The sequence below is a fragment of the Neoarius graeffei genome, chromosome 28 (genome assembly GCF_027579695.1).
Source record: "Neoarius graeffei isolate fNeoGra1 chromosome 28, fNeoGra1.pri, whole genome shotgun sequence".
Lineage (NCBI taxonomy): Eukaryota > Metazoa > Chordata > Actinopteri > Siluriformes > Ariidae > Neoarius > Neoarius graeffei.
In genome coordinates, this window is record NC_083596.1 from 50,235,846 (window position 1) to 50,261,650 (window position 25,805).

A 25,805-nucleotide genomic window follows, 5' to 3' on the forward strand; every position below is an offset into this window, starting at 1 on the left:
CTCTCTCTGGGGATGTTTCTGTGTGCAGTCTGGAGTTCCCTTAATGACAAACTAATTTGGAAAACATTGTTCAACATTCAACGAAACACTGCATCATCGATCCGTCCATCCATCTATCTCTGTCTGTTTGTCGATCTGTTCATCTCTCATTCATTCTGCCCATCACATCACATCACATCACATTATCTCTAGCCGCTTTATCCTTCTACAGGGTCGCAGGCAAGCTGGAGCCTATCCCAGCTGACTACGGGCGAAAGGCGGGGTACACCCTGGACAAGTCGCCAGGTCATCACAGGGCTGACACATAGACACAGACAACCATTCACACTCACATTCACACCTACGGTCAATTTAGAGTCACCAGTTAACCTAACCTGCATGTCTTTGGACTGTGGGGGAAACCGGAGCACCCGGAGGAAACCCACGCGGACACGGGGAGAACATGCAAACTCCACACAGAAAGGCCCTCGCCGGCCCCGGGGCTCGAACCCAGGACCTTCTTGCTGTGAGGCGACAGCGCTAACCACTACACCACCGTGCCGCCCGCATTCTGCCCATATTAACCTTTTTTATCAATATCTGATTAATATCCCTTAAAACTGCATCCATCCATCTATCCATCCATTGAGTAAAACTTCTTCTCTGTCCATCCATCCATCTCTCGAATAAAACATCTTCTCTGTCCGTCCATCCATCCATCTCTCAAATAAAACATCTCTGTCCATCCATCTTTTGAAGAAAACATAATCTTCTCTGTCCGTCCATCCATCCATCTCTCAAATAAAACATCATCATCTCTGTCCATCCATCTTTTGAAGAAAACATCATCTTCTCTGTCCATCCATCCCTCAAATAAAACATCAGCTTCTCTGTCCATCCATCCATCTCTCAAATAAAACATCATCATCTCTGTCCATCCATCTTTTGAAGAAAACATCATCTTCTCTGTCCAAATAATCAGCAAGTTACTACAAATCCGAGTCACATTTAGTGAATCAGTGTCTTTAAGACCCATGAGTTTGATGGCCAGTGAGAAGAAACTATTCCTGTGTCTGGTTCTTTTGATAATCATATATAATATTTCTGCCAGAAGGAAGAAGTTTCAGTGTGGTGAGTTGTTGATGATTTTCATCGCTCTGGCTCAGGAACTGTCCTGAGGTGTGCGATGGAAGTGGGGGAGAAAAAAAAACTTCAATCAAAGTAACAGAAAAATTTCAAGTTAATGTAATATTTAAAAAGTTACTACAAAAAAATCATCAACTTGCTCGAGTTATGTTTTATTTTCTTGGATGAAAAAATGAAACATCTCATCTCATTATCTGTAGCCGCTTTATCCTGTTCTACAGGGTCGCAGGCAAGCTGGATCCTATCCCAGCTGACTACGGGTGAAAGGCGGGGTACACCCTGGACAAGTCGCCAGGTCATCACAGGGCTGACACATAGACACAGACAACCATTCACACTCACATTCACACCTACGCTCAATTTAGAGTCACCAGTTAACCTAACCTGCATGTCTTTGGACTGTGGGGGAAACCGGAGCACCCGGAGGAAACCCACGCGGACACGGGGAGAACATGCAAACTCCGCACAGAAAGGCCCTCGCCGGCCACGGGGCTCGAACCCGGACCTTCTTGCTGTGAGGCGACAGCGCTAACCACTACACCACCGTGCCGCCCATGAAACAACATATAAACATGTATTTCTTCTCAACTCAAAAATAATGTAGGACATGTACAGGACCGAGAACCTAATTGGCACACTTATTTTTAGTTTGAGCCTCTCATCTGTTCTCTGTTTATTCATCCGTCCATCCACAGCTTGTGTGTGTGTGTGTGTGTGTTATTTAGAAGATTGAGGTTATCACTATAGTCACTACAGCTCCAGGGAGCAGATTGTTGTTGTACTGAGCAGCAAATTCCCTCAACACACACTGCACCTTATCTAACCTACTCTGTGTGTGTGTGTGTGTGCGTGTGTGTGTGTGTGCGTGTGCGCGTGCATGCAGGATGACGGTTCAGGCTGCAGTTGAGCGCTCTGTGTCCTCCCACCGTCTCTCTGTGAGAAGCCGACTGGAGGATGAACCCGAACGAGCTGAAAGCGCCATCAGCAGGTCAGAACATCTTCAGAACTTCATTATTTATTTGTTTGTTTTGTGTCTTTTGCTTCTTTCGTTGTCCTGTTTGTTTCTTTCTTTTGTCATTGTTATTAATTTATTTGGTCCGCGTGGGTTTCCTCCGGGTGCTCTGGTTTCCCCCACAGTCCAAAGACATGCAGGTTAGGTTAACTGGTGACTCTAAATTGAGCGTAGGTGTGAATGTGAGTGTGAATGGTTGTCTGTGTCTATGTGTCAGCCCTGTGATGACCTGGCAACTTGTCCAGGGTGTACCCCGCCTTTCGCCCGTAGTCAGCTGGGATAGGCTCCAGCTTGCCTGCGACCCTGTAGAAGGATAAAGCGGCTACAGATAATGAGATGAGATGAGATATCCATCCATTCCTGCGTTTCATTCCAAAAAAAAAAGTTGGGATGGGGAAATTTAGAGCGAGTAATGAGGTAAAACAATTAAATAATAATGTGATTTGAAACAGGTGACTGTAATCATGATTTGGGACAAAATCAGTCTCCAGGAAAGGCTGAGTCTTTGAGGAGTAAAGACGGGCCGAGGATCTCCAGTTTGTCAACAAATGCGTGAGAAAATTATTGAAATGTTTAAAAACAATGTTCCTGAAAGAAAGATATGAAGGGATTTGGATATTTCACCCTCAATGGTGCATAATATCATTAAACAACTCAAGGAATCTGGAGGAATTTCAGTGTGTAAAGGGTAAAGGGCTCAAGCCTAACCTGAACCCCCGTGATCTCCGATCCCTCACTGCATCAAGAACCGTCATTCATCTACAACTGATAGAACCACATGGACTCGGGATTACTTTGGAAAACCTTTATCAAGCTCCAATACAGAGTTACATCCACAAAAAGATTTTACTGTGCAAAAAGGAAGTCGTATGTTAGCTGTGTCCAGAAGTGCCGTCGACTTCTCTGAGCTCGGAGGCGTCTGGGATGGACCATCACACAGTGGGAACGTGTATTGTACTCAGACGAATCAGTATTCCAGGTCTTTTTTGGAATAAATGGACTCCATGTGTTCTGAAGACGAAAAGGACCATCCAGACTGTTACCAGGAACAAGTCCAAAAGCCAGGGCGTGTCATAGTATGGAGTTGGGTCAGTGCCCTTGGCAAAGGTAACTTACACTTCTGTGATGGAGCATTAATGCAGAAAAGTATGAATGTTCTCTCTCTCTCTCTCTCTCTCTGTGGGATTTTGACATTAATATGATTATCAGGGTTGAGGGGCGGAGACAGAGCTGAGTGCAGAAACCTTTTATTTCCACAGGACAGTCAAAGAAACAAAAAACTCCAGGCATGAAAACACCACAGTAGCTGTGAGGAACACGACAAGCATCAGTATGGAGAATAAAAACAGACACGAGACAAACTAAGAGAAGGCGGGGTTGAAATCAGGAGAGTAATCAGTGAAAGTGAAAGCAGGTGTGTGAGGTCATGTGGCAACTGTAATTCGAGGCTTATATGCTTGAGCGAGTCGGAGGACACGGCGTCCCACTGTATCAGCAAAAATGTTATAAACAGTCTTTACTGGAACAAAACAAATGTTCAGAAACAGGAAGAGACTCAACAGAGACGTGATGCAGCTCGACTCGTGCCGTGTTGCTAACGAGCTCTTGTCTCAGCTTTGGCTTTTCACTACAGTATATCTGGTCTCATGTGGTTGATACTTGAGGGCATTCTGTTAAATCCAGTTGGGTGGGAATACATGACATCCGTTACTTTTCCGTTATGGAATACTGAGTGGGAATGAAAATTCGTGATCTATTCCATGTTGTTTTTACCTTGTACAATCATGAATTTCGGATGTGAAAGGGGCTTCTGTGTCTCTTTCTGTCTGCAGGACTGATGGAGATGATGATGATACGTGTTCAGAGCTGCAGCGTGTCGCTGCTCTCGAGCTTCCAAGTGCAGAAATGCTCGAGGCCTTCAGACAGAGGAAACCTTTATCCAGGTACACACACACACACACACACACACACATGCACGTGCACACACACACATTTATAAAACTTGCCCTTCTCTCTCAGATTGGTGAATCTGGTGGTGTCTCTGAGAGAATGGGCTCATAAGAGTCTGGTCGAGGAGGAGCAGCGGCCCGACTCTTTTCTTGAGCGATTCCGTGGGCCCCAGCCTGTAAACGACCAATCAGCTGCTCCTGCAGAAGCTCCCAAGAAAACCTTCAAGTACACACACATACACACACACACACACACGGTCTACATTCAATGTACTTTCCATTTAAAGAGCTGATGACACGAACATGACTCTATGCAATTTCTTAAATAAACTATACAACATGGCAAACATGTTAGATTTCTGTTATAATTACGTGAAAAGAAGCTGTTGTTACGCGAATATCCAACTTTTAATTGCACAGCGCAAGAAAGCTGGGTCCGTGGCTCGCGGCCATGCTGTGATGTCAGCGGAAGAACACGCTGCGGTTCACTGGCTGTTCTACTCAATGGAAATGGCGCATGAAAACGCCGGTGAACTCTCTAGTGCTAGCTCTTCAACAACCAAATACTGGTACTTTAAGCAGTGATCATGATGGCTTGATTTTATCTGATTTTAAATAAATGAGATTGATAATAATGTGAATGTTCACAACTAGTACATACAAACTCTGCAGCTTCTGATTCAGCAGCTGCGTCACACTCCGCAAAAACATCAGCAAGAACCTACAATATAAATGGAAATGCAATACACTAAGCTCAAATGACTTTTGGAAAGTATAATTTCTAAATTTTTTCTACATATTCTTGAAGTCGGTCATCGGGGTACTTGCTACCGTTCCCTAACAACGCATGGCAAAGGGTAAAGTGTAGTGTTGCTACGAGTTCTTGCTAAAGCCTCCGGTGGAAGATCCTCGATGTGCTGATAAGACATACAGTTCTATAGAACACACAAGTGTCACGATAATCACAAAACAGATGCAAATTGTTAAAATACCTCATTTTTAAGCAATCATGTATTGATCTCTTCCGAATAGAATCTATGATAGCCTACCCTCTTTACCCTTTGCCTCTCGTTGCTAGGCGGCAGTTACATGAAAGCCGCAAGCTTTCACAAGCAAATACATGACTGATATCACGCCGACTTTATGATTACATTTATGATTATCATGAATGTGTACTCTATGATGTGTACTCTATGAGCGCTCTGGAGCGAGTCACTTCCAAGATGGCCGCGCAGACCGCATGGTTACTATTTTTAGCATCATGTCAGAGCACTCTATAGCTCTACGTACCTTTATCTTATGTCGTTTCTCAACACATGTTCTGACAGGAGGACTGTCTTTGGAGGAGTCGGCTTGTCCCAGGCGACTGCTGGATCTGGCATAGCTACTAGTAGACCCCCTCCGGAATACTGTAGGCACTGCTGATGGCAGCAACACACGTTTGTGCTGAACTGAACACCCAAGAGATTCTTTTAAGCTGGGAAGGGTGTCAAAACAATCCAAATCGAAGTGTTCAGAGCACAGGACGGATGTTGGTGAGGGCTCCCACTTGTCACGAGTGCGCCTGACTTGCTTCACCCACTTCGCATGCAGCTCGGGATCTCTGGGAAACTTGAATAAACTTACCCCATCCTTGTGGGTTTTGGAGCAAAAGCTGGCAACACAACGCGAAGGCATAATAACTAATATATATATATATATATATATATATATATATATATATATATATATATATATATAATGTATAATAATAATACTAATAATGATAAACTGAACACCTGTCGCATCAACAACAAACTGGTAAGTGAGGAGGAAGATTCTTTCGATGACGTCATATAGCCCCTCCTCCTCATTCGTCTCCTGGGTGCTGCAGCCCCGTCAAATTTGCCCAAATAGCCGCGTTTTTTATCATAACTTGTAAAATAGGCGCCTTCGTGAATTAATATATGGATCATCGGGAATTACTTTTTATGTTATAAAACATCACCAGGCGGCACGGTGGTGTAGTGGTTAGCGCTGTCGCCTCACAGCAAGAAGGTCCTGGGTTCGAGCCCCGTGGCCGGCGAGGGCCTTTCTGTGCGGAGTTTGCATGTTCTCCCCGTGTCCGCGTGGGTTTCCTCCGGGTGCTCCGGTTTCCCCCACAGTCCAAAGACATGCAGGTTAGGTTAACAGGTGACTCTAAATTGACCGTACGGTGTGAATGTGAGTGTGAATGGTTGTCTGTGTCTATGTGTCAGCCCTGTGATGACCTGGCGACTTGTCCAGGGTGTACCCCGCCTTTCACCCGTAGTCAGCTGGGATAGGCTCCAGCTTGCCTGCGACCCTGTAGAAGGATAAAGCGGCTACAGATAATGAGATGAGATGAGAAAACATCCCCAAAGATGTCAAAAACGTGTCATCAGCACTTTAAGCATCATGCAAATAGACCATCAACACCGTTTCAAATGTTTAGGCCACGCCCCCTAGCTGACTGTCTGCGAATTTGTCCTTTTTGTCCATGTTTACAGATATCACACTGAACACCACAAAGCCCACTGAGCAGATGCCACTCTGATCATTTCCATACACACACGTTTAGTACAAAACCTCAACTGGAGGCTTTAAACTTATCTTCATTCAAAGCTCCATTTGTTCCGACGCCAAACATGTTCCTGCTCATCGACAACATGAAGATATGAAACAATGCTCTGTGTGTGTGTGTGTGTGTGTGTGTGTGTGTGTGTGTGTGTGTAGGCAGAGGTGGGAGGGCTTCATCGTGTCCCAATCTGATGATACGTATTATTATTGGCTGTTCTTCATCGCCTTGGCTTCACTCTATAACTGGGTCATGCTGGTTGCCAGGTAACAACTTTTTATACGTAAATTATTAAAAAGAATATTTCTAACTCATTCAGAGGACCGGTTATTTAATATACATTTACTAAGATCTAATTAATTGATATTAACCACAGTATGACATCAATTACAGATTATTATTGAATAAAATATGATTTATTACGAAATGTTTTCCGTGTCCTTTATTTACAACACAGTGCTGATGAATGCTGGATTCTGATTGGTCGTAAGGTGTTCATAAATTTTCTGTAATGTAGCACAGCTGCGAATCACAGTATGCTAACGCACTCGTTCTGATACGTTATTGTTTCTATAGCAACGGCGAGTTCACAGGGGTGTGTCCAGCGGGTCCGCCGCATGTTTTCTAGTCTCGGTAACTTTAAAAAAGAGATTTTTTGTTTTGATAATTATTTACATAATTATTCATTATTCTGATACTTAAAGTAATCTTCCCTTCTTGTTGAAATCATTATAGCATTAAACTATATGTCGCTATTACTGTATACTTTTATTAGCCTCTTTTTTATGACATTGTTGCTGTTAGATTGTGATATGGAGTGTGAGAAACTGTTTTCTAAGAGAATGATCATATGTGTGTGTAAAAACTATGAGCGTGACTAATAGGAGAAACGAAGCAGATACGCTTTCTGGCTCTACTGATGGACGCAGACAGACACGTCCTCAGAGAGACGGACCATCTGCCGTTCCATTTCAACCAAAATATCACACTAAAAATAATCTCAAGAAACTTTCTGTCACTCCTTTTTTTTTGCGAGCCCAAGTTTCATATGACGTGTAATTGCCGAACATTAGCAAAGGATTAAAAATAAATCACAATGAAAATGCAACTCTGGTTGAAAAATGTCAGATTGTGTGGAGTTGATTGATTCACTGATCATTTTTATCACAATAAAAATGTATAAGAATTTACATAAAAATATATAATCTCGTCAATGTAGTCCTAAAAAAAAACCAACGAAAATTTCACGAAAGCTAAAAAACTAGTGAAACTCTGTAGCTAGCTGCAAGGTTGTGTGATCTCACACATCTGTAGAAAACTAAGCAAGACTCAAATTTTTAACACACTTTTTACTTTCGTTCTCTGTAGAGCGTGTTTTGATGAACTCCAAGATGAGAACTTCTTCCTGTGGGTGGGGCTGGATTACATTTGTGACTTCATTTACATTTTGGACACCTTCATCCGACTGAGGACAGGTACAAGGAAATTGAACAATTTGAAACATATATACTGTGAAGCAGAAGGCTAACAGGAGTAAAATAACGCTGGGTGTCATAAAATTTTCATCTTTTTCTGTGAAGTGGCGCAACAGAAAAGTGTCATCTGGAGATTACGGCGATGCCACAGCTATAGTGGTGCTTGAAAGTTTGTGAACCCTTTAGAATTTTCTATATTTCTGCATAAATATGATCTAAAACATCATCAGATTTTCACACAAGTCTTAAAAGTAGATAAAGAGAACCCAGTTAAACAAATGAGACAAAAATATTAGACTTGGTCATTTATTTATTGAGGAAAATGATCCAATATTACATATCTGTGAGTGGCAAAAGTATGTGAATGTTTGCTTTCAGTATCTGGTGTGATCCCCTTATTAGATTAGATTAGATTAGATTAGATTAGATTAGATTAGATTAGATTAGATTAGATTAGATAAAACTTTATTGATCCCTTTGGGCGGGTTCCCTCAGGGAAATTAAGATTCCAGCAGCATCATTACAGATAAACAGAGAAAAGAAATAGAGAAAAACTTCTAGATAAATTAAAATAAATTAAGTATTTACATATACAAATATAAAAGAATAAGATATGGGGAAAAGAGGAAGGGGAGGGGGGGAGAAGTGGGGTTAGGGTAAGTGTGTGTGGGGGGGGAGCAGAAAAGATATTGCACTTTATATTGCACATCTCATCTCATCTCATTATCTCTAGCCGCTTTATCCTTCTACAGGGTCGCAGGCAAGCTGGATCCTATCCCAGCTGACTGCGGGTGAAAGGCGGGGTACACCCTGGACAAGTCGCCAGGTCATCACAGGGCTGACACATAGACACAGACAACCATTCACACTCACATTCACACCTACGGTCAATTTAGAGTCACCAGTTAACCTAACCTGCATGTCTTTGGACTGTGGGGGAAACCGGAGCACCCGGAGGAAACCCACGCGGACACGGGGAGAACATGCAAACTCTGCACAGAAAGGCCCTCGCCGGCCCTGGGGCTCGAACCCAGGACCTTCTTGCTGTGAGGCGACAGCGCTAACCACTACACCACTGTGCCGCCCTTATTGCACATTATATTGCACATTGTCCGGTATTGCTTATTGTCAGGCTAGGCTACTGCTCCTTCCTGTCCTCTGTCCTCCTGTTACCCCTCCTCCCCCCCAGAGAGGAGTTGTACAGTCTGATGGCGTGAGGGACAAAGGAGTTTTTGAGTCTGTTCGTCCTGCGCTTGGGAAGGAGCATTCTGTCACTGAACAGGCTCCTCTGGTTGCTGATGACGGTGTGCAGAGGGTGACTGGCATCGTCCATGATGTTCAATAGTTTGTCCATAGACCTCTTCTCTGCCACCGTCACCAGAGAGTCCAGCTTCATGCCGACCACAGAGCCGGCCCGCCTGATCAGTTTGTCCAGCCTGGATGTGTCCTTCTTGTATGTGCTGCCCCCCCAGCACACCACGGTGTAAAACAGGACACTGGCGACCACAGACTGATAGAACATCCACAGAAGTTTCCTGCAGATGTTAAAGGACCGCAGCCTCCTAAGGAAGTATAGCCTGCTCTGTCCCTTCCTGTATAAGTGATTGGTGTTGCAAGTTCAGTCCAGCTTGCTGTCCAGCCACAGCCCGAGGTACTTGTAGGAATCCACAGCCTCCACCTCGACTTCCTCGATCAGAACTGGTCGTGACCTTGGTCTGGACCTCCCAAAGTCAATGACCAGCTCCTTGATCTTCGAGGTGTTGAGCTGCAGATGGTTTCTGTTGCACCACACAGCAAAGTCCCTCACCAGGCTCCTATACTCCTCCTCTCTGTCGTCCCTGATACACCCCACGATGGCTGTGTCATCGGCAAACTTCTGAATGTGACACAGCTCCGAGTTGTAGCAGAAGTCCGCGGTGTACAGGGTGAAGAGAAGAGGGGCCAGCACCGTGCCCTGGGGTGCTCCGGTGCTGCTAATTACAGTGTCAGACGTGATGTCCTTCAGCCTGACGTACTGCGGCCTGTCAGTGAGGTAGCTGGAGATCCAGGTGACCAGGCAGGGATCCACTCGCATCCTGTTCAGTTTGTCCTGAAGCAATAGGGGCATGGATGGTGTTGAAGGCACTCGTGAAGTCCAAGAAGAGGATCCTCACTGTGCCATTTCCCTTATCCAGATGCGAGTGGGCTCGGTGTAGCAGGTAGAGGATGGCGTCTTCCACACCAACACCTGCCCGGTACGCAAACTGCAGACAGTCCTGGGCATGTTGTACCTGGGGTCTGAAGAGGCTGAGGAAGAGCTGCTCCAACATCTTCATCAGATGTGAAGTGAGCGCCACCGGTCGGAAGTCGTTCAGCTCGCTGGCCCAATTTCTTTTTGGGAACTGGAACAATATATGATGTCTTCGAGAGGGTGGGTACTCTCCCCAGCTGCAGGCTAAGGTTGAAGATGCGTTGGAGTGGTTCACCCAGTTCAGCAGCGCAGGTCTTCAGTAGTCGTGGAGACACCTTGTCCGGGCCTGCTGCCTTCCTGGAGTGAAGCTTCCTCAGTTGACCTCTGACCTGGTCTGCAGTAACGCATAGAAGAGTCTGCGTTGAGGTGGGGGAAGAGGGGGAGGAGGGGGCTGCTGTGATGACTGGGGGGAGGTGTGTTGAGGGAAGAAGGAGAGATGGCTGCAGTGAGGGAGAGGGTGGGGGGGACGTGGGCTGGTTGAACCGATTGAAGAAGTCATTCAACTTGTTCGCCCTCTCCACTGTCCCCTCAACAACTCTGGTCTTTGTATTGTGGCCTGTGATGGTTTTCACACCTTCCCAGACCTCCCTCATGCTGTTCTTCAGCTTCTGCTCCACCTTTCTCCTGTAGCTGTCCTTAGCTTCCCTCACGCAGCGTTACACCTCCTGCTGTGATCGCCTCCCTATCCCTGCTCCTGAAGGTGGCCTTCTTCCTGTTGAGGACAGCTTTGACTTCCTGTGTTACCCATGGCTTGTTATTAGGGTAACACCGTACAGTCTTAGCGGGAGAGACCACATCTGCACAGAAGTTGAGGTAATCTGTCAGACAATGTGTTAGCCCCTCTATGTCCTCACAGTGTGTGGGCTTAGCAGCACATCCCAGTCCGTGATGTCATAGCAGTCTCTGAGGGCATCTTCCATTTCAGGGGACCACCTCCTGATGGAGCTAGTTGTTGCAGGCTGCCTTTGAACCGGGGGGTGTACTTCAGCTGTAGAAGAACCAGGTTGTGGTCAGACTTCCCTAGTGGGGGGAGGGGTGTGACTCTGTATGCATCCCTCATATTAGCATACAGCAAGCCTATAGAGATCTTGCAGTCACGTGACCGGAATGTAAACAGCTGCCATCTTGTCGGTAAAAAACACAGCTGAATACTGCTGCACTCGTATACAAAATGGATCAATTTCAACCGACGGACTACACGGCTCATTTTTCTAATGAACAGATAATTAGATATATGTCTAAAATAAACGACCTACAGATTAGTGACCCTTATCGCTTACCGGACGTAGTTTTCACGACCGTGTCAGTGGATATTGAACTACCAGAGGTGGAATACCCAGATGTGTATAATTACCTCATTAACTTTCCCTCGCTGTTCAGTGGTGAAGCACTGCATGCTTATAAATCTCTGGACAGTTATCTTTACAGAAATTCAGGATTTGTCAGCCGCCCTCAGATGTGGCATCTTGTAAACAAGAAAATAACAATCCTCATTGGACGGGTAAGTCACTTAAGTATTACTAGTACTGATACTAGATATATCAGTAGTATCTAGTATAGTACTGACCAGCCGATTATAGAATAGAATAGAATAGAATAGAATAAGGTAATTCCAGCTGTAATTCCAAATCGTCTGTCTTGTTTACCATGGATCTGGCGTTGGAGAGGTAGGGGCTTGGCAGTGGAGATTTGAGTGGCTGTTTTCTGAGCTTAGTCAACAGGCCGGCTCTGCCTGCAGCCTCGCTTTTGCTTCCGCTCCCGACGCCGCCTCCTTCGCCTGCCAGACCCGATAACAATCCACGGAGACCCCGCTGGTCTCGCTATCTCGTCCGGAATGTTGTGCATGCGATGGAAATCGCTACAAACCGTCATTTTCTGCTGGAAATCAATGTCCAGTAAGTCCATACGGTTGTAGTGGATATTGAAGTCCGGTACAGACGAACAACACGCAAAAATACACACAAAAAACATAAAAAACGTGCACAGGTAGGTAGAGCTTGTAGCCGCAGCCGTTGTAGTAGAATTGTATATAGTAGGGTTTTCCAGAAGAAAAAGTAGAAGTAGAACCAGAAGTAGAAGTAGAAGGCGGAAATATGCCGTTTGACCGACAAGATGGCGTCTGTTACAATCTGGATCGGCTGTGATGTCACATGCAAGATCTCTATTGTCCTGTTGTTCCTTGTTGGACAATCCACAGCCTGGTAAAAAGCAGCCAAAGTAGAGTCCAAAGTAGCGTGATTAAAGTCCCCAGGAATTATCATAAATGCCTCAGGGTGCTGTGTCTGCAGCCTTGCTGTGACAGAGTGAATCCTCTCACATGCAGCAGCTGCGTCTGCCCTCGGAGGGATGTAAACACAGATGGTGATCACGTGACTGAACTCCCTCGGCAGATAATATGGCCGCAGGCTAACGGCTAGCAGCTCCAAGTCCGGGCAACATAAAACTGTCTTTACGGAGATATGTCCCAGGTTACACCAGCGGTTGTTAACATAAATGATGAGTCCCCCACCTTTGCTTTTCCCACGTGTTAGTGTCTCTGTCGGCTCTCACAGCAGTGAATCCCCGCAGGTCCACGTTAGCATCCGGTACAAGGTGTGTTAGCCATGTCTCCGTAAAGATAAATAAGCTGCTCTCCCGGTAAATCCGCTGGTTGTTCAGAGTGGAAAGCTCGTCGACTTTATTCGGCAGCGAGTTCACATTCCCCATGATAACGGAGGGAATGGATGGTTTGTAGCGCCGCCGGTTGTCTGCTAGCCTAGCCTTTAGCTTAGCTCCAGCTTTGCAGCCCCTGGGTTTCCTCCTCAGCTCGGCCGGGATAGGGTGTCGTATCCCGGCTCGTCCCATTGTTTTCAGGGCCAGCAGCTCCTCTCTCAAATAAGTGAGAAAACTGGCTCCTGGTTGCATCTTAAAGTTAAATATATCCATGTTATATAGTAAAACACACTATGTCTTCGTAAGAAGAGTAAGAAAGTAAAAAAAGGTGGAAAAAAGAGGTTTAAAGAACTAAAAACTACAGAGCTACTGGAGAGGCAGCCGTCTCACACAGCACCCAAACACAAGTAAGCTGTGCAGCAATAACTGCAACTAAACGTTTCCGATAACTGTTGATCAGTCCTGCACACTGGCTTGGAAGAATTTTAGCCCATTCCTCCGTACAGAACAGCTTCAACTCTGGGATGTTGGTGGGTTTCCTCACATGAACTGCTCGCTTCAGGTCGTTCCACAACATTTCCACTGGATTAAGGTCAGGACTTTGACTTGGCCATTCCAAAACATTAACTTTATTCTTCTTTAACCATTCTTTGGTAGAACGACTTGTGTGCTTAGGGTCATTGTCTTGCTGCATGACCCACCTTCTCTTGAGATTCAATTCATGGACAGATGTCCTGACATTTTCTTTTAGAATTTGCTGGTATAATTCAGAATTCATTGTTCCATCAATGATGGCAAGCCGTCCTGGCCCAGATGCAGCAAAACAGGCCCAAACCATGATACTACCACCATCATGTTCCACAGATGGGATAAGGTTCTTATGTTGGAATGCAGTGTTCTCCTTTCTCCAAACATAATGCTTCTCATTTAAACCAAAAAGTTATATTTTGGTCTCATCCGTCCACAAAACATTTTTCCAATAGCCTTCTGGCTTGTCCATGTGATCTTTAGCAAACTGCAGAGGAGCAGCAATGTTCTTTTTGGAGAGCAGCGGCTTTCTCCTTGCAACCCTGGCATGCACACCATTGTTGTTCAGTGTTCTCCTGATGGTGGACTCATGAACATTAACATTAGCCAATGTGAGAGAGGCCTTCGGTTGCTTAGAAGTTACCCTGGGGTCCTTTGTGACCTCGCCAACTCTTACACGCCTTGCTCTTGGAGTGATCTTTGTTGGTCGACCACTCCTGGGGAGGGTAACAATGGTCTTGAATTTCCTCCATTTGTACACAATCTGTCTGACTGTGGATTGCTGGAGTCCAAACTCTTTAGAGATGGTTTTGTAACCTTTTCCAGCCTGGTGAGCATCAACAACGCTTTTTCTGAGGTCTTCAGAAATCTCCTTTATTCGTGCCATGATACACTTCCACAAACATGTGTTGTGAAGATCAGACTTTGATAGATCTCTGTTCTTTAAATAAAACAGGGTGCCCACTCACACCTGATTGCCATCCCATTGATTGAAATCACCTGACTGTAATTTCACCTTCAAATTAACTGCTAATCCTAGAGGTTCACATACTTTTGCCACTCACAGATATGTAATATTGGATCATTTTCCTCAATAAATAAATGACCAAGTCTAATATTTTTGTCTCATTTGTTTAACTGGGTTCTCTTTATCTACTTTTAGGACTTGTGTGAAAATCTGATGATGTTTTAGGTCATATTTATGCAGAAATATAGAAAATTCTAAAGGGCTCACAAACTTTCAAGTCCCACTGTATTCGTCCGAGACAACAAAACATTGGCTGTGATCTCTGGGTAGGAGGGGCATATTCTCTCTCCCTTGTCAATCACTATGACCCTAGCCAATCGACACAAGTCATTTTTTAGCTTCATGTGTCTCAGAGGAATCATGTGTTTGCCTTCACCTGATGATGTTGTCCGGTGGGTGGGAACTGGCCAAGACCAAATTTGGGAGCAAATCTGGAGAAAGAAATGACCATCTTTTTTCCTCCACAGGATACATTGAGCAAGGTCTGCTGGTAAAAGACTTGGCTAAGTTGAGAGACAACTACATTTACACGCTGCAGTTTAAACTGGATGTGCTGTCCATCCTGCCAACAGAGCTGCTCTTCTTCATCACAGGGTACATACCCCAACTTCGCTTCAATCGCCTGCTCCACTTCTCACGCATGTTCGAGTTCTTTGATCGCACCGAGACACGCACCAACTACCCCAATGCCTTCCGCATTTGCAACCTCGTCCTCTACATCCTAGTCATCATCCACTGGAACGCGTGCATCTATTACGCCATTTCCAAGGCCCTGGGGCTCAGCTCGGATACATGGGTGTATTCTGCCGAGAACGAAACACTCGCCTTCTGCTATGTGTACTGCTTCTACTGGTCCACGCTAACATTGACCACCATCGGTGAAATGCCCCCTCCAGTGAAGGATGAGGAGTACGTCTTTGTCGTTTTTGACTTCCTGGTAGGTGTGCTGATCTTCGCCACCATCGTTGGTAATGTGGGTTCCATGATTGCCAACATGAACGCGACAAGGGCTGAGTTCCAGGCACGCATCGACGCCATCAAGCACTACATGCACTTCCGCAAGGTCAACCGCACCCTCGAGACGCGTGTCATCAAGTGGTTCGATTACCTCTGGACCAACAAGAAAGCCGTGGATGAGCAGGAGGTGCTGAAGAACCTTCCGGATAAGCTGAGGGCCGAAATCGCTATCAACGTCCACCTGGAGACACTGAAGAAAGTCCGTATTTTTCAGGACTGTGAAGCTGGACTACTGGTGGAGCTGGTTCTGAAACTCCGCCCTCAAGTGTACAGTCCTGGGGACTACATCTGCAGGAAGGGTGATATTGGGAAGGAAATGTACATCATCAAAGAGGGGCAGCTAGCTGTGGTCGCGGATGATGGCGTCACGCAATTCGCATTGCTAACCGCTGGCGGTTGTTTCGGCGAAATTAGCATCCTCAACATTCAAGGTAGCAAGATGGGCAACCGGCGCACGGCTAACATACGTAGTATTGGCTACTCTGACCTCTTCTGCCTCTCAAAAAATGACCTAATGGAGGCTGTGATTGAATATCCAGATGCTCAGAAGGTTCTGGAAGAGCGCGGAAAGGAAATCCTGAGAAAGCAGGGCCTCTTGGATGAGAGCGTATCATCTGGAGGGCTAGGCGTCGTAGACACAGAGGACAGAGTGGAACGCTTGGATGCGTCTCTGGATATCCTGCAGACACGATTCGCTCGCTTATTAGGGGAATTCACAAGCACGCAGCGTCATCTCAAACAACGAATCACAGCACTCGAGAGGCAGCTGTGTCACACGGGACTCGGGCTGCTGTCGGACAATGAGGCGGAAACCGAACACGCCAGTGTTCCGAAACACCTACATACACAAGCAGATATACACACGCTACCCGAAACACACACACAGACTTCAGATGAACCGAACTCTGAAGAGGAAAAGTAAATCAGCTGTCAAACTGTTTTGCTACATATTGTAATGAAGCTCAATATTTTTACTTTTTACCCTTTGTATGTACTGCATGTGTTTGTGTGAATGTGTATTTGTATATACACTCACTGGCCCCTTTATTAGAAACACCCCTACACCCACCTGCTGTTTGATGCAGTTCTCTAATCAGCCGATCCCTTGACAGCAGCACAATGCGTAAACTCACGCAGATACAAATCAAGAGCTTCAGTTAACATTCACGAAGTTCAAACATCAGAATGGGGAAAATTGTGATTTCACCGTGAAGTGTGACTTTCTTTTACTGTGGCATGGGTGTTGGTTTGAGCCAGATGGACTGGTTCGAGTATTTCAGAAACTGCTGATATTCCTGGGGTTTTCACGCACAACAGCCTCGAGAATTCAAGAAAAAACACTGAGTGAGTGAGCGACAGTTCTGTGGGTGGAAACAAACACCTTGCTGATAAGAGAGGTCAGAGGAAAATGGACAGGTTGGTTTGAGCTGCCAGGAAGGATATAGTAACTCATATAATCACTCTTTACAACCGTGGTGAGCGGAAAAGCATCTCAGCATGCAACAGCTCTGACTAAGAGATTCAGTTTTGAAACCAGATGTGTGTCGTAGCTCAAATACTGGGGTATGTTGCTCTTTGCCCATGTTACAAGTGAATGATTCACACCATACTGGAAATGTTCTGAAATTAACTGTCTCATCTTTTGCCTCATGTCTGAAACCATTTATGAAATCAACAAGCAAGTTCTATATGTTCATAATAAAGCATGCGTAAATGACAAACTACCTGAATCTGATTTCTTAAGAGAATTTGAATGGAATTTCAAGGCTTTTCATGAATGTTATGCAGTATAAAAGATGCACTGGTTTAATGTTGTTACAGCTGTGTTAAAACCTACAGAGTAAATGTAGCATCGTGAACAACACTGGGCTGCAGTCAGTGTTCCAGTTTATCCCAAAGGCTATCAATCACTTTATTCCCGTGCAGCCACGCCTTCTTACCAGACGTAAACAAAGTACCCAACTTCATGATTTAAGTCAAAGTCCAGATCCCGCTGGTCAAATGTGACTCTGATACAAGTGAAAGTTCTCCAGTCAAATGTTTACTTAAGTTAAAGTACTGAAGTACTTGCTTTTAAAAATACTTAAGTATTAAAAGTACATTTTCTGTCAGCGCATTGTTGTATTATTGCCACAACGCTTACAAAACCTAACGCTGTTACCAAAGACAGAAATGTGAATTCACAAAATGAGCGCATGCTGTGCATCATGGTGGTTTAATGTTAAGCTAGCTAGTCAGTGAAGCTCCACCTGACATGCAAGCAAACTTTTCAAACTCAAAATCATATTGAGTATCTAACGCTACTAGAAAAGAAACATTTCGACATTCTGTTTATTTGGCAAGATTATGCTCAAACATATTTCTGAAAGGACTTCAGATAAGTTAACATTATTCATGTTAGCGTAACTCTGTTTTTACATGCTAACTAACAGTGTCCAAAGTTAACTAGCTATGTGTTAACGCTAGCCGTGGACAAGGCGGCGGCAACTTGGCAGGCAAATCCATATAAAGTCATTTGACTAACCAGACTGCACAGCTACATTTGCAATGTTATCGCTGGCTCTAAAAGCACAGACAACTTCATTGCAAGCTTTCTCCTGGAATAAAACGTTTAGATCCCTCAATATGTTTCCGCAGGTCGGACGGCAAGTTTTTGTAGGCCGTGATGTGGTTTGATTTCGGCAAACAAAGCAAACATTTAAAACGAAATGTATCTTTAATCCTTTCAGAAAACTGAAACATCGGTTCTAGGTATGGCCATGCGTACGTGCGTGTGTTCCCCAGAAGAACTGCCTCCTTCCATTCTGCCATTAACTGATTGTGTTAAATAACTGTGGCAGCGGAGGCGTGGTCAAGCGTCAGTCTGTGAATGGAGGGCGGAGTCAGGGAAGGTAAGTGGCAGAATCACTGCACCTGACGTGAATTAATCTGTGTTTGTGTGTCTCCTCCAGTGACCGCACCCTATAAAAGGAGAGAGAGAGCAGAGAAAGGGGGCTCTCCCCAACGCCTCGTCTTGCACCAGATTGAGGTCTGATTACAGCCGGGGTCCACCAAAGCCTGATACGTATCCCCTTGGATACTCACCGGTATGCGATACGCTCCAGCCCGATCGAGGTCACGCACGTCAGAGATCTGGACCACCACGCACACCTCCATCGCCGAGCACTGATGCTGGAGGTGCCCCAGCTCCCTGCAGCGCCAGCAAACCGGCCCAGGCTTTCTCTCTGCACCGGTGTTCCGGAGCTCATTCACCTGAGGGGAGGAAGACACAGACACGGAAGTAGGAAACGGTAGGGCACCGCGGGTGCGGCGGGCCGGCTGGGGTGGAGCCGGCCCCCGCCTCCGCAGTGGGGGAATGGGGCGAGGACGAGGAACAGAAGGGGAGCGAGAGAGAGAGAAAAGAGAGGAGAAGAGGAGACATGCTGTCCTGCCGTCGGAACAGCCGCCATATGGTCCTCTGCCAGCATGATGACCTGATCCAGCGACGCCGGGCGACGGCACTGGATCTACTCTGCTGTTCTTTCCGGAAGTCGGGAGATGAATTGCTCCAGCGCCACCAGGTCGACGAGTCCCTCGGTGTCGCGGTTGTCAGCCCTCAGCCACTGCCGGCAGGCGTCCCGGAGTTGCTGGCCAAACGTGAACAGCCGGCCGACCTCCTCCAGGAGCAGCGTGCGGAAGCGCTGTCGTTGCTGCTCCGAGGTGCGCCCCACGCGTTGGAGGACGGCTCTGCGGAGGTCGGCATAGACCAGCTGGCTGTTGGTGGGGAGTTGTAGCGCGGCCAGCTGCGCCTCGCCCGTTAGCAGGGGGAGGAGGCACGCTGCGTGCTGTTCCACCGGCCAACCCCACGCCTCTGCTGCCTGCTCAAAAAGAGCAAGGAAGGCTTCGGGGTCGTCCTGAGGAGGTGCCGGAATGCCTGGCGATCTTCCTGCTGCGCCAGCACCAGGGCTTCAAACCGTTGTTCCTGCTCCTTCCGGAGAGCGACCAGCGCCTGGTGCTGGCTCTGTTAGGCCGTGGCAAGGGCATGGACCAGGTCCTTGAAGGGGGAGGACTCCATGGGGCTGTTCTCTTCTGTACTCCGTCCCGGGTTTCGGCACCACTGTAAGAATTATTGAAGGTCGGTGGAGCACAGAAGCACGGCAAGCCAGAAATGAGTTACAAAAACTTTTTATTCTCGCTTTTCAGCTTTCCCTTTCACACTCTCCCAGTCAGACACGCACACACACAAGTGTCCAGGTTGGGGAGAGCTCCCTTTCTCTGCTCTCTCTCTCCTTTTATAGGGTGCGGTCACTGAGGGAGACACACAAACACAGGTTAATTCACGTCAGGTGCAGTGATTCTGCCACTTACCTTCCCTGACTCTGCCCTCCATTCACAGACTGCCGCTTGACCACGCCCCCGCTGCCACAATAACGCTGCTGAGAAATAAGTGAACTTGATTTTATCCAGTCTATGGACGTGACGTGACCCTAGTGATTACTGATCGGCTCTCAGTGTCACCTGCGAAAAACCAATCACGTTTTAGAAAAGAAAAGAAAAAACATCCAGTTTCAAAGCTGCTTCATAGTAACGAGTAACGAGGACCTTGACAGAAATGTAGTGGAGTGAAAAGTACGATATTTGTCTTTCAAATGTAATGAAGTTAAAGTCATAAGTTTCCAAAAAAATATAACACTCAAGTAAAGTACAGATACTCAAAGTGTACTTAAGTACAGAACTCAAGTAAGCATACTTTGTTACTGTCCATCTCTGCTTCTTATAATACAGTAGAATAGCATATTAAAATCTGGAAGAAAATAAAACGTACAGATATCAGCATCGGGAAGACTAACTGTTTGAATTAGACACTGGAGATGGAAAGACGGTTTCGATTTGAAAAGTGACATGGAATGCACAAATGTGTCTTACTGCAGCTGTCGTGGAAACTCTCAAAACTTAAACTCTCCAAGCAAAAATGATTCAAAGTCCAAGAGGTTGCAGAAAAGTTGAGACTTTTATTAAATCAATTAATAAAAGCCGAGTTCGGTCTGCAGAGTGAACCGACTCAAAATCACAAAGTTCTCATTTTATACTGTCTCAAAAAAAAAAACACAGCGTATACAAATAATTTAATTGGTTACCATGTCACGTCATACCACTTCAACATTTTCTGTTGGACGGTACATCTCACACTTCTCATATTTTGTATCAACCGAGCCAAATTTTCCAGGATGAATGGTCAATTCAGGAAGAATCAAAACATATGATAAGAAGTGATATGTCATGAACAACACAGTATTCAGAGCGTACAATGACAGTTCAAAATGACTGGAGTCAAATCAAGTTAAAGATTGATACAGGCTGCAGGTGCAAACGAGCACAACACTCATGGCCTTGGCCAGTCTACCACACCATCCATCCATTACAGTGGGGCAAAAAAGTATTTTGTCAGCCACCAATTGTGCAAGTTCTCCCACTTAAAAAGATGAGAGAGGCCTGTAATTTTCATCATGGGTACACTTCAACTATGAGAGACAGAATTGGGGAAAGAATCCAGGAAATCACATTGTAGGATTTTTAATGAATTAATTGGTAAATTCCTCAGTAAAATAAGTATTTGGTCACCTACAAACAAGCAAGATTTCTGGCTCTCACAGACCTGTAACAACTTCTTTAAGAGGCTCCTCTGTCCTAGCCTGGGCCCGCCCATCCTAAGCGTGACGCAACACGAGGGCCTGTTCCGAGCTTAGTGCCCTGTCACACTACGACGTTCTCACCAGCGTTCGAGTAACGTGTTGCGAAACGCAGAGGAACGTCGAGAACGTTAGAAAAAAGTTACAAGAAAGTTAGACGAGCGTCGGCAAACGTTGGGGAATGTAGAGGGACGTCGGCGAACGCTGAGGGTGAAAAATAGTTTTGGGTGTGCACAAAAATTCAGGACGTTCTATCAAAACGCTACTTACACGTTAGAGGAACGTTACACGAAAGTTTGCGGGCGTTACTCGAACGTTACTCGAAAGTCAGGACGTTCCCTGGACGCTAGGCGGACGCCGGCCCATCAGGGTCGAGTGTCCAGCGCGTGCCTAGCGCTTGGGTAACGCTTGCCTAACGCCTGTGTAACGTCCATCGAACGTCTGTCCAGCGTGTCGCCAACGTTTTTCAGCATTCGTCAGCGTTCGCCGAGCGTTCTTAACGCTCATGTAACGCTCTTTCAACATCTTTCTAACGTCTGTCAGCGTTCTGAATTTTTCCAGCGTCTGTGTAACGTCCATGTAGCATCCTTGTAACGCGCCTGTAACCTACTGGTAGCGTTCAGGAGCATTTGGCAGGCACTTGCCAGAAATATATTTAAAAGGGGCTTGCAGAGGCCACCGACAGTCCTGTTGGAACTTTCACAGAGTGAAGACTTCAGAACAATGACAGACCAAGAGAAACACCAGTATGCTGTTGCTGCTCTCATGCATCACAACAACCTCCTGCAGTTGGCATTGCACCAGGTTAAGATGTCCAAGGCAGAGTCAAAGAAGAAAAGGAAGAGGAGAGGGAGAAAGAGCTGGGTGAGACCCTGGATAGGAAGGCGACCACAGTTTGGTGTTTATGACAAGCTGATGGCTGAACTCCGAGCTGAAGACCAAGCCTCCTTCCACAACTTCCTGCGCATGCCAGCAGTGATGTTTGATGAGCTGAGACAGAGAGTTGGTCCCAGGATCACCAAGAAGGACACTCGCTTTAGACTGGCCCTCGACCCTGGTATGAAGCTGGCCCTGACTTTGCGACACCTTGCCTCTGGTGACAGCTATGCTTCGCAGAAGTTTGCCTGGAGAGTACCTCACAACACACAGTCACTGGTGGTCAGAGAGGTTTGCCATGCCATACTGGACGAGTACCTGGATGAGATGCTGACCTGCCCCAGTACGCCAGAAGAGTGGAAGGAAGTTGCTGACAGATTCTATCAGAGGTGGAACTTCCCCCATGTCCTGGGAGCACTAGATGGCAAGCATGTGGCCATTAGGTGTCCTGCAGAGAGTGGCTCCTTGTATTACAACTACAAGGGGTTCTATTCCATCGTGTTGCTGGCCCTTGTGGATTCTGACTACAAGTTCCTGTGGGCAGATCTTGGAGGCCTGGGATCAGCATCCGATGCCCAGATCTACAACTCCAGTGAGCTGAAACATGGAGCTGAAGAAGACCTGCTTGGGTTTCCACAGCCTATACCTCTCCCACAAGACACTACAGATGTTCCATACTTCTTCATTGGAGATGACGCCTTTGCCCTGAGAGCCTACATGATGAAGCCCTACAGTCTCCGTGGTCTATCACAGGAGGAGCGCATTTTCAACTACAGACTGTCGAGAGCCAGGAGGGTCGTGGAGAACGCCTTTGGGATCCTTGCCAACAGGTTCCAGGTGATTCTTGGCACTATGCAGCACAAGCCAGAGACTGTGAAGCTGATAGTGAAGACCTGCTTGGTCCTTCACAACTTGATGAGGGTCAGATATCCAACACTGCAGAACCAACAGCTGGACCAGCCAGAAGGTCCAGAAGAAGACTTTGTGCCTGGTGCCTGGAGAGATGGCTTCAATATGGAAGACACACAGGTTGTTGCAGGCCCCAACACTGCGACCAAAGAAGCCAAGAAGCAGAGGAACCTCATCAAGCACTGGGTCAACTCCTCAGCTGGGGCACTGGACTGGCAGGACAGGATGGTGTAGACCTGGACCCTAGTGTTGCAATGCAGAATGGACTTAATATAGACTATACTTTTTGGTAGACACAATTTTTAGAAACTGAAATATTGTATGTGTAACTTACTTACAATGACTTATTTGTCGATAACAGTAATAATAAAAGTAATTGTGTGTGTCATTTCGAAGTAATTATTTTTACTGATCGCCCTACTTTTTTAGCCAATCTGTTCTAGGCATGATCTCTTTTTCAATTATTTATTTTACTGAGTTCCCGGTCAACCCCTTTTCACGTAACCAAACGTATAAAACAGTATTAATAAATGTCATAGTTTTATTTTGTATTGTTTTATTCTTTTTCATTTTTTTAACTTTATTTTTTTTTTGGGATTTTGTATTTTTTTATTATATTTTTTATTTTATTTTATATTTTACTTTTTTTTTTATTTTAAAATAAAAAGTAAACTAAAAAATAAAATAAAAAATAACATAAAATAAAATAAAACAGATAAAATAAAAGAAAAATATAAAATAAAACATATACAATAAAAGAAAAATATAAAATAAAACATATACAATAAAAGAAAAATATAAAATAAAACATATACAATAAAAGAAAAATATAAAATAAAAAATATATTTTACTTTTTATTTTATTTTTTATTTTATCTTTTATTTTATATTTTATTGTATATTTTTTATTTTACCTTTTATTTTTTATTTTATCTTTTATTTTATTTTATAATTTTTTTTTACTTATTTTATTTTTTATTTTTTTTTTCCATTATTTTTTTGGGGGGGACAATATTAAAAACAAGAAATTGAAAGTTTCACGCAAGAACCAGGCAAAGTTCAAACTATGTACAACATTTATTTACAGATTCCTAAACAAAAAGTTCTACGAGTCAGTCTCTGGGTCCACTGGTGGCTGTGGAGTGTTGAGCGTGTCAGTCAGAGAGGTAGCCGTGGACGGGGTGGCAACTGGACCTGGACTGTCCAGGGTGCTGAACAAGTCGCTGACACTGGCTGCTGTAGACACTCCGGTGGGGAACACGGTAACGTCCGTGGCGGCACAAGTGACAACCAGGGCTGGAGAGCTGCTGCCTTGGTTGCTCTGGTCCATGGTGTGTCTGGCAGAGCTGATGGCCGTAGAGACGGAGGCATGGGTGGTGGCTGGTGCTGTCAGCGTGTGGAAGACGGGAGAGTTCCTACTCTGTTGCTGGAAGAACCTCTGTGGCTGGTAGTAGGAGTGAGGCTGCTGGAAGGACGAGTGAGGCTGCTGGAAGGACGAGTGAGGCTGCTGGAAGGACGAGTGAGGCTGCTGGAAGGACGAGTGAGGCTGCTGGAAGGACGAGTGAGGCTGCTGGAAGGACGAGTGAGGCTGCTGCTGGTGGTATCTGGCCATCCACTCCCTGGTCTGTGACTGCCAAGGAGTGCCAGTGGGCGGGTTGTCATGCCACTGGCTAGGGTCCGGCTGAAACATGTCGCTCTGGGCTTGCCTGGTGGTTGTGATGCCAGGAGGGGGGGCCGACCGACATGTAGCTGAGAAGGTAGGCAGGTCCTCCTCTTCCTCTTCAGTGTCTTCATCCATCAGCCGCGTGAGGATCATGTTGATACTGGCCCTGGCCTTCTTGAACTTCCGGCTCGACATTGTGAGAAGGCTGTCCCTCACGTAGTTCGCAAAGGTTGACTCAGGGGTCACTGCTGGAGGCTGGAACAAACCCTTGAGTATAGCCTCTGACTCCTTGACCTTCTCCTGCAGGGTAGCCAACACGTCATCCTCAGTGGTGGTATCCTCATCCTGTCCAGATCGTCCGGGCCTCTTGGAACTGCTGCTGCTGGAGGCTGCTGTGGCAGGTGTGGAAGATCTGGAAGGTATGGCAGCACACTCCGTGATAGAAGGTCCAGATACCGGTAAATCCTCCTGGACAGTTGCTGCAGCTGAGGCTCTGCTGGGTAGGATGGGCTTGGCTGGCTCCGGTCTGTGTCGCACTACCTCCTGCAGGAACCTGAAGTTGTTGAGCACCCACTCGTCCCTCTCTGTTCTTCTTGGGGCACCGTCACCGCTCTTGTGTTTCAGGAGTCTGGTGTTCTTATCCCGCAGTGACCGGAACCAGCCCTTCAAGTGCTTCACCGTCTTCTGCATCTTCTCTGCCTGGGCCTCCCACAACTTCTCCTTGTTTGTGATCTTGTGGTAAGCCTGGAGCTTAGAGTCCCACAATGTCCGGTTCTCTTGTAACCACTCGACCATGATGGCCTCATCAGATTCAGAGAGGCTGTAATTTATCCTGTCACTCTTCTTCCTCTTGCCTCTGTCCTGTGAGGAGGCTGCTGACAAGCTTCTGGAGGAGGAGGAGGAGGAGCAGCTAGACCCTGGAGACCCTGGAGAGGCTGGAGATGGCGACTGGGACCTGGAGGGGGTGATTGTTGCCCTCTTGTTCTTCGGCTGCTTCTGCTGCTGGCTGCCTGCTGGCTGGCTGTCAGCCTCGCTTTCAACAGGAGGGGGATGGACCTCTGCAGTGATGGAAACAACCTCCTGGCTGGGAGAGGATGC

General features: G+C 46.0%; 1 protein-coding gene across 1 annotated transcript; it reads left to right on the forward strand.

The window, feature by feature from the left end:
• The first annotated feature begins 2,009 nt into the window (after nt 1-2,009).
• On the forward strand, nt 2,010-17,044 carry cnga2b (cyclic nucleotide gated channel subunit alpha 2b). Its single transcript, XM_060912348.1, has 6 exons — nt 2,010-2,113; nt 3,970-4,080; nt 4,157-4,312; nt 6,820-6,927; nt 8,030-8,136; nt 15,041-17,044. The coding sequence occupies exons 1-6, from the start codon at nt 2,010-2,012 to the stop codon at nt 16,510-16,512; spliced, it is 2,058 nt and encodes a 685-aa protein (XP_060768331.1). The 3' UTR covers nt 16,513-17,044.
• The last annotated feature ends 8,761 nt before the right edge of the window (nt 17,045-25,805 follow it).